Genomic DNA, 9,615 nt, shown 5'->3' with positions numbered 1-9,615 from the left:
AACGTCAACCACCAAATTAAATTGTCAAAGTAAACAACAGTATTTGAATATATTCCTTTCGTCGGACAAAGAAAAACACATCTAATCTGAACATGACAGCAACACAAATTTCAGAGAGACGTGACTTGTGAAATAAGAATGATATGGTATTTGCCATAATGCCTTCGGTGCCTAAGAGACTTTTGGCCCTAAAGTTTTTAGAGACAAGTATGTAAGAGACTTTTGGCCCTAAAGTTTTTAGAGACAAGTATGAATTTACTTCTGAAGTTATAATGATGTATTTATATGAAAATTTTGACCTATGATATCTAAATCTGGGATTTTGAGTTACATTAGGTTAATTCTCGAATCAAATAAAAACACATATTATGTTCATCAAATGGAGAGGCTGGACCTCCATTAGGTCAATTTGGGCCTTTGGCTCAAACTTTCCTCTTTCTAAGGCCCAAATGGGTTGGAACATGCTCCATCCATCAAATGGGGAGTCAACCTCGACCTCAGCACGAGGCCAAACAGGTTAGGTCCAATCTTCACTCTTCACATGCTTATTAAGCCCTAGGATGCAATTTTTTTAGGGTGAGTTTGTCATTTTATTGATCGAATAATTTATAAACTTCGTAAATTCGATTGTGCCTCTAGTCCAAATCTACCATAATACCTTATAATACCTTTCTTTGAATTTGAAAGTTCAAATTTTTAATTACTAAAAAAAATAATTTATATCTCATCTCTATCTATGAAATAAAAGAAATTAAAGAATTAAAAATTAAAACATTTTCATTTAATTGAAAATGAAAGTTGCTTCATTTTCCTTATTAAATATTTAGAGAAATAAGAAATTTAAATGCAACTCTTCAATCAGGTAAAAAAAAAACAAAAATGTTACAAAACAAACATGTTTTCTCTTTGTTACATTCTAACAATAGAGAACGAGAAGAAACCAATACAAACAAGAGAACAGCGAATAGAACCAACTAATTGGTAGCTTTAAAAGAGCAGGCGCAACTCCATGAACTGTGTTGTGAAAACCTGAAAATCCACATTTCAAGTTTTCTTGTTGAAAATGTCTGTCTGCCCTCAAATCATCCCACAAAAAACTAATCTACACTTATTCAAATTCCCACGATCTCTGAGTCTAATTACAAGCAACTGCTAAACAAATTTATTCTCTTCTACAAAGTCCAAAATCTTCAATATCATAACATTCCACACAGCTTAAAAGATGAGTAGAATTACACACAGTCCATTCGAAAGCCAGAGGTTTGAAACAGATTCCAACCTATAGGGCAGAGAGACACGAAGCTACATAATGCCGTTTATGGCAGCAAAGCTACCGACTTCGAGCTTGACAGACGGAGCAATAGATATGGAAAACACATGCTTCTAAGGAAATGTGGGAAAACACACATCTTCATTATTAATTAACTCTTACTACTGTGGGAGGGGAATCAGGTTGACCCACTGAAGAGGATTTTGATGCTTCCATACATAAAGGAGCCTGGTCTAAGCAGCTTTGTGTATCATCACTGATCACTCCATTTGTCATCTTCTCCACTTCTTCTTGCGTGTATATATGGATTTTCGAAACCGCATCACAGAAGTCACTGCACAGCATGAATGAGATGAAAAACAATCATTCGAATAGATCAAAAGTTGAATTTGTTAACGAACTAATAATTAAGGGGTCAAGAACAATATAATGATTCACTTTGCTACCAAAATCATCAGATGGACTTTAATTGAAGTTAGCCATGACACGACATGATGAGACTTTCTACTTTGTCCATGAATAGAAAAAAGTTATTACACGTCTACTTTCAATTAGGTTATCAAAAATTTATTACACGTCTACTTTCACTTAGATTATCAAAAATTCTTTGGCAGAACAATTTATCCAGTTTGTATTTACCGTCGTTTCTGGAAGTTCCACTATAATAATTCATTTTAGTTGTTCTCATGCAATGAAATAAATAAGATTTCAACATAAAGAACTTACTGCCATGGATAGTCCCCAACAACCATTACGTCGTTCTCATTGTCGGTGTACAACACCCGCCATCCTTTATCAGGATCTTTTAATAGACCTTCCATACTAAACAGTCGCTCCAGTTCAGAAAGCAGATCTGTATAGCCATTCAACCTAGAGAGATCAATAGCTCTTCCCACCAGGCTGCCTTGTTTGTGAACCTTCACTTAGTAATAGAGTAATATCAGCATGGAAGAAGAACCGTAAAAAATAACATTACGGACCAAATTTTCTGCAGCCATTTCATACCTTGGTACAACTTCTCTTTCCTGAACTTTGCATGTTTGTAGCAGTTTCCGTAGTTAAGGAAAAGCCAAAAAGTTTACAGCCAGTTGGGTTCTCCTTCACGTTTTCATCCTTTGAATTCCTCATATTCGACCCTAAAGTTGGAGGAGCAGACACTAGATGTAGAGACTCCCGATCGAGTGAACAATTAGTCCTTTCCATTTTAGTCCTGATAACATTAGCACCAACAGCAGATGCGTTGAACAAGGCATTCTCTCTTGGAAAGTTGCTATCATTTGAGCGCATCATGGCAGCTTGGCCAGTACTGCACATTTCACTACGAGGAAAATACATGTTTTGGGCGCCATTAGATGCCATGTGATAAAAATTGGAGTTTGGTGATTGAAATGTGTTAAAAGAGTTGTCACTAAGATTGAACTTTCCCCAAACACCTAAACTATATTCTGGTTTTCTAGTTGGTGGCCTCAATGAGCATATTTCTTGACCTTGCAAGACCTTCAGAAATCTATCAGATTCCATAAAGCCTGTGAAAGAAGAGTTCGCATGAACCTTTACATAATCACCTATATTGAGTTTTTCAACTCCACCTGACACTTGGTTTTGTTGTGCAGAAGATCGCACATCAAACTCCAGTGAACGTTCTGCAGTATCACATCCATAAAAGGGTGATACAATACCTACATTTTCTTGACCTTGCAAGACCTTAGAGGATCTAATTGAATCCTCAAAGTCCATAAAACCGCCCCTCCCTGTGGAAGAAAAGTTAACCAGATAAGGTTTTATTAACTTGAATTTAGAAGAAACACGGTTTATCATTATCAATTTGAACACTCATACCAGTAAAGGCGTTATTAGGTGGGGCTGCCTGTAGACTAGTCCTCAGTTTCTTCAACCTTGGAGAAGACTGAACACTCAAGGGTGGGAGAGAAACAGAAGGATCGATCTCCCAGGGGGAAACACGTTCTTGATGATCACTGTCTTTATCCCATCGGACCTGATGGACTATAAATATTAGAAAAATATCTTATGACAACTTTCACAAGGTTCTTTTTTGCGTCTACAAGTTTGTAAAGTGCCCAACAGATATACATTGTGCATATTTATATGCAGGGCCATCCCTTTGAAGCTTCCAACATAATGTTTAAACATGTCTAAATTCTTCCATTATCGATGCCCCTAATTAATCATGCAAATTCAGGTATTGATTCTGGACAAATCACATCATTCAGGATGCAATTGATGCCTTTAGACATGGTAAGAAAATAAGATTGCCTAAAAACCTTTTCAGTGAGCCTTTCCTTTAAATTAGACTTCTTGAGAATAAGTTTTACTTGATTGAAGACAATATTCTCATTTCAGACTAATTTCCTGCATAAGCAAAAATCAATTGCTTGCAGTTGCAGATTGAAAATATTAAGATGCTCCAGTTAAAGATATGGGGATATCTTTTTTCTAATGAGAAACAATATGGGGATTATAACGCTTACCGTTAAGCATCTCCACTTTGAGTTCGGCCATCTAAAGGGATCCATGTCACAAATTCCGACAACTACACCATTAAATCTGCAAGAAACAAATACCCATAAATATATTTGTACATAAGAATCAATGAACAAAGTAAAGCCCATTGATCTTGCTTGTGTATGGATAAACCTTCTTTCTGGTGAATCATCCATCTCAAATCTCATTTTGAATCTCGTGCCTACAGTCACTGGACTATTGATGCTCTTCACATACTTCTGACAAGATATAACAAATTGTGCATGATATGCCCTGCAAGTCAGCACGTTTTAACATGTTATTGTATTTTCAGAGAAGTAAAGGCTGGTCAAGTACACTATCAATTTCTAATTGTGAATGAGAATAATAATACAAGCCAGCAAAATACAGCATATTAACCAGTATAAAACTAAATTGAGAATATTTGACAGAACTGGTTATTGCTTAAAAATAGCACGAACAGTTTTGATTTTAGTACTAGTTCATAAAGTTTTACTTTTGTGAAACTTAAAGTGCTTCAGAAACCATTTTGCTACCACAAACTTATAATAGGGGATCGTTAATCATTCCCATGGTTCAAATTAACAAATTTACATGACTAATGATCCACTACTAACGATGGGAATGATTAATGATCCCCTGTTTACATGATCCACTGATATTCGGCAGACCTCAGAAAAGTAATGACCGTAAAGCCCAGAATACGTATGTAGAAGTAAGTGCAGAATGCTTTTGTTGCATCTCAGGAAAAAAAGAAAAGGCTGCTTGTTATAATTAAGTTTTTTAGAGGATTTTTTAATTTAAATAATAATAATAATAATTGAGAGGAAGCTTGTTATAATTACGTTTACTATCTAGATATACTTAATTCTAACACGCTTGTGACGCTTTCCTCATGAAAAAACAGAAAATTGGTTCTGATCTGGCATAACATTGACCTACCAGTATAGGATAAAGCAAAAAGATATCCTCCTTCGCTAGTTACATAAATTTCCCCAAGTTTAGGAAAAAAATCAATTTATACCCCTAAACTTCGGGTTGTATCAATAAAACTGAAACTAGTAATTGAATCAATGTAAACCAGACACTTTCACAAGTAGATCAATTTAAACATTCTGTTAGAGAGATGTAACTATTTTCACTTAGTTCCATTTAAATCAACTCAAAACTACATAAATAAAATTATTCTTCTCCCAAAATTCTACCCAAGTAGCAAAAGAAATTATCATGCAATGCTTTCTAAATAACCAGACAAAAATAGAGGAAGACGAGAGGATGAAAAATCACTCATATCAACGAAAATTTGTTACTATCCTCTTGATTCTAGCATTTCTCTCTAATAATAAGTTAATCCATACATATAAAGAAGTCTTATACATGTGTGAAAACTTTTCCTTGATGGTTTTAAAACAGAATCCTAATAGGTCTAAATTGATTCGTTTTTTTAAGTTTAGGTTTAAATTAATACAATTAATAGTTTGAGATTTTAAATGATACGACTCTTGAAGTTTAAGGGTCTAAATTAATTATCATGAATTTGACCCAAAGTACAAATTTACAAACTTCTACATATCTGTTCTCACTTCCAATTAATCTCCCACGTCCAGAGTGGGGCATCCAAAGTGCAAAAACCCTCTAAAGCAAAGTGTTATCCCGATGTCCCCTACTACCGTTCTAATAATACTACAATATACAGCAAATTCTCTTTCATAATTAAAGAATAAAGAGTGCTGAACCATGATGGTACCTTGGATTATAAAACACATCAAATGTGCTCTTGGTGGATATTGCTTTCACCACACGAGCAAGATCGTTTGCACAAGAATTTTGGTTGCCAACAATTGAATCAGGAAGACCATTTCTAGGCCGAACGGCTCGCCTTATTCCCAACCTTAACTCTCCATTTTCACCCCTGCAGACACAACACAATCACTTATGGTTTGAGATCACAAACTTCATTTCAAGACTATTCGGCATAATTTTGTATCTAATTTGACTGTCCGCTAAATTATTTTCTATTAACAAGAAAATGCACTTGTTTTGATCTATTTGTTGCTGCATAGACAATATTTCAGAAATAAATGACGCAAGAGATAAGAAATAAACACCAATTTGATCTCAACTGACTAAGTGTAATTGTGTAAATGCCAAGGTAAATAATGCCACACTTGCAAAAGGAAGGATTTGCATCGACCAAATGAAAGGGTTAATATGAAGGTAAATACCTTAAAAAGAGCACTGCATCGCCAGAAATAAGATTCTTTTGGCTTACAAAAATACTCCATCCAGTAGTGAGCAGATGCCTCCTAGGTTGACCTGCCAAGTTATTATGATTAAGTTCAATTACGTCAGCCAATCAAACAACACAAAAGGAATCTCACAACATACTTCTGTAAATTACTTCAAACATATACACACACACATACCTCTGTAGATATGTTTAAATCTCCACTCCACGCCATGCAGGTCCTTGGCTATTAGCTCTTGAGATGGCCTAAGCTGAGTGTAATCCTGCAGTAACCATCAACTTCATTCAGAATATACCCAAATACAGTAACCGTATTAAAACCCAATTCGCGTCATCTGAGAAAAATTGAAAGTAAAACATGGGAAAGCAGCGCAACCAGAGGAGGGAAACAGTCTTCAGCAGCTCTGCGAGGAACAGAGAATCCTCCATGGGTGCTCGTGTCAGATGCTGTAAGTGTTTTGCAGAACATGTGAGGTGTAGATCTAGTAGGCGACCCTCCACTCCCGTCTCCATCAGCCCCATTCAACGCCAATTCCTCCAGCTCTTTGGCTTCTAGACCACTGCCTAATAACTATAAATTATCCAAATTTACGGTTCAGCCACCATAAGAGTCATCTCATCATCGAGCTAAATTAAACAGAGGAAACGTACTAAAAGAAATTTAGCGCCAGAACTTAAGCATACTAAAAAAGCTACAAACTTTATTAACCTTCCCAAACCCCAAATTAAGATTAACGTAATATAACAAAGACTCAAGAAGAATAGGTATAGATAAATTGAGTCGTTGGAAGCTACCTCTGGCAAGGGGCGGAGAGTAAGTTGTGTATAGACCTCATCATTCTCCTTATTGGCCTGTCAAAATGGTAAGAACAGTGAAAGTCGAAAGGGGTCAAGGAAAACTGAGGGTGAGGCTACTTGAGAGTGGAAAAGGCAGAAATTGAATTTAAAATGTAAACCCAGTACTTACAAGTAGGTGGACATTGATGACCCTGCAGAGGATCTGTGGCTGAAGGTCAAAAGTGCGCATCTCCATGGGGGAAAAGGGAGAGGCTGAGGCAATTTGCTCCAAGTGACCTTGTGGGAAATAGACAACTACATTTCCTTTCTTGGGCAATGAGGTGAGAGGACCAGCACAAGCATGCCAAAGCTCCAAATAGGTTGAAGAAGAGACGGGAGTTGGCGATGAATTTGAGGAACAAGAAGAAGTTGAAGAGGATAAACAACAATTGCAAAGACCCTCTTCACAATTTCCATAGCAATATGCATTCTTCCCCACCTCACTGGCTGTTTGGTTCAGATCAATTTCCATGAACAACCCAGGGGGTTACTTCAAGTGTCCTATTGCTAAGCTTCCCAACAGAACTAAAACAAGAAAGGGGAATGGCGTGGAGTGATCAATTGGCAATAAGGTGACAAGAAGACCAAAGCTGTAGAAAACTGGAAATGAGGTCAAATCATGGTAAAGAATGCTGAAAATATATCCTGAAGGGATACCGATAAAGCTAAAAACAGGAGAGAAGTGAAAGGAGATGAACAGAAAACAACAAGAAAGTAGTGTTTGGATGGATGCTAAGCCAGTAGGCTAAAAAGATAGTGAAGAAAAAAAAGAAAAGAAAAGGGGGGTATCAAATAATAACAAGAAATTCAAAGTATGATTCCTCTCCCATTTGCAGGTACTGAGAAGAGGGAGCAGAAGCAACAGACATAGACAATTGCATAGGAAACACAGAAGCAAAAGGCGAAAAAAGGCCAATGCTTTGGTGGCTTTTGGACTGTTAATAGAGAGAGAAGAGTGCGTATATGTGTGGGTGGGTGGGGGGGACAGGCTAAGACAGAACAAAACCCACACTCCCCCATCCCCTTCTCCTTTGCTTTGCCTTGGCTTTATCTTTTTTTTTTTTTTTTTTTTCCTTTTTTTCCCCTTCCCTTCTTTCTCCTTTATTAATAATTTCCTTCACTGTAACAGACTATGTGGGGTGAGGCCCTGGCCCTCCACCAAAGACAAAAAGGTTGGTTTTCATTAATGCAACAAAAATAATATTTCTTTTCCTCGTTGTACAATCTTTTCCGCTAATAAACAAGAAGATCTCTTCTCTAGTTTCTCTTAGTCATTTTAACAAACAGGTACTAGGCATATTAAGCCGATCCAATTAAAAGCTCTTAAACGCCATTGCCTATCTCCCAAAATGCAAAAAGGAAATTCACAATCACAAACCCAGATGAATTGAATCCTAATCTGATCAGAAAAAAACAACCCAAGAAAGAGAGAGAATTGGGGACCATGAACAAAGCCATTGGTGGGGCTAAAGAGTTTGCTTGTAAGCTGTTTGTTAGGATTAGACTGAAATCCCCCGCGCATTGCTGCAAAATTACAAATTAAAAATGGGAAAATGCAAAAACACAGAAACCCAGCAGCGTTACTAGTTAAGCAGTGAGCAGTATGAGTACAACTCTTTTCTGCATCTCATGTCTTATCAAAGCTTTTGTTCTTTTTTCTATTTCTAATTATGGAATCACTGTTTTCCACTCCCTTAAAACGCGCGTCCTCCTCTTCTTCTTCTTCTTCTTTTCCCTCCTCAGTTTCTTCTTCTTCCTATAATTTTTCCTTACCCCTTTTTCCTTTTTCCTAAAATTTGCTTTACAATATATATATATATATATATACCCACACTTTACAATATTATTACCAAGCTTTTATTTATTTATTTTTAGTTCAAGAATTAGAGCACTGCTTACTATTCAATTGAGGTTTAAATTTTCGCACCTCATGGTTGAGAATATCTATTCATGTTCGGATTGACATATTTTTTTGGGATTTCTATGTAAAATGTCTTTAAAACATAGACTCGTATTAATGTCTATAACCTTTTATTTTTTAAAAAAAAAATCTATTGATCCACCTATTTTTACTAATATCAATGGTTATCTATAATTTAACCTTCACAGACGTTATATATATATATTATTTTCTCTCCCCTATGCAGATAATTTCTTCCTCCTCTTTTTTTCTTCTCCTTTCCTTTCTTTTCTCTTTCCGACGGTGTGAGTTAGGAGACAGGTGGCGTGAGGCGATCCAACGATGGGGCAAGCATGGAACGGCGATGGCGGACTCGGAGCCGACGAAGGACAACGATGGATTCAAAGCAAATGAATGACGGCGACGGACGACGACGACGGACTCGGAGTAAATGAACAACGATGGTGGACTCGGAGTAAATGAACGACAACGGCAGACTTGGAGCTGACAAACAACGGATCCGATTCAACTTTTAGCTTTATTTTTTTTCCTATTTTTTATACATATTGTGATATATATGTTTATTTATTTATTTGCTTATATAGGAAATTTGACATATACTGTGGTATATGTATTCGTTTATTTGATATAAACGAGAGTATTTTGTTTATTTAGACTTCATGTATTATAATATATATAATATGGTGTAAATGAAATTTATGAAGATTTATATATCGTGGTATATTTCATATATTGGGTTATACTGTGATTTATGTCAAACATTAAGTCAATCTCTAATTTATAAATTGTAGTATATTTTATATATTAGTTAAAATATTTTCAAATACCTAACAAAAT

General features: G+C 36.1%; 1 protein-coding gene across 2 annotated transcripts; it reads right to left on the bottom strand.

Annotated features, from left to right (window-relative positions):
• Window positions 1-1,139: 1,139 nt before the first annotated feature.
• On the bottom strand, window positions 1,140-7,931 carry ARF4 (auxin response factor 4). Of its 2 annotated transcripts, XM_039045266.2 has the most exons (12): window positions 6,988-7,931; window positions 6,816-6,872; window positions 6,397-6,591; window positions 6,199-6,283; window positions 5,998-6,088; window positions 5,520-5,684; window positions 3,926-4,045; window positions 3,760-3,835; window positions 3,110-3,266; window positions 2,276-3,021; window positions 1,997-2,187; window positions 1,140-1,604 (listed from the first exon to the last, which is right to left on the bottom strand). In XM_039045266.2, exons 1-12 carry the CDS (start codon window positions 7,327-7,329, stop codon window positions 1,418-1,420), a joined length of 2,412 nt encoding a protein of 803 aa, XP_038901194.1. In that variant the 5' UTR covers window positions 7,330-7,931; the 3' UTR covers window positions 1,140-1,417. The 2 variants fall into 2 exon arrangements, with proteins under 2 accessions (XP_038901194.1, XP_090161878.1); XM_090305752.1 differs by having other exon boundaries at window positions 3,760-4,045; window positions 6,988-7,911.
• Between the last annotated feature and the right edge of the window lie 1,684 nt (window positions 7,932-9,615).

This window comes from Benincasa hispida, chromosome 10, assembly GCF_027475165.1.
Source record: "Benincasa hispida cultivar pf3 chromosome 10, pf3_genome.v1.1, whole genome shotgun sequence".
In the NCBI taxonomy this organism is placed as follows: Eukaryota; Viridiplantae; Streptophyta; class Magnoliopsida; order Cucurbitales; family Cucurbitaceae; genus Benincasa; species Benincasa hispida.
Note: the sequence above shows the minus strand (reverse complement) of the source record. Positions and strands in the feature narration are given on the sequence as shown.

Excerpts from the sequence above, each read along its gene's own strand:
- ARF4 (XM_090305752.1), bottom strand. The coding sequence starts at position 7,329 with ATGGAAATTGATCTGAACCAAACAGCCAGTGAGGTGGGGAAGAATGCA. Across the intron at positions 6,089-6,198 it reads ATTTAAACATATCTACAGAG|GTCAACCTAGGAGGCATCTG; the intron begins GTATGTGTGTGT and ends ATAACTTGGCAG. Across the intron at positions 4,046-5,519 it reads GATGTGTTTTATAATCCAAG|GGCATATCATGCACAATTTG; the intron begins GTACCATCATGG and ends GCTGACTTGCAG.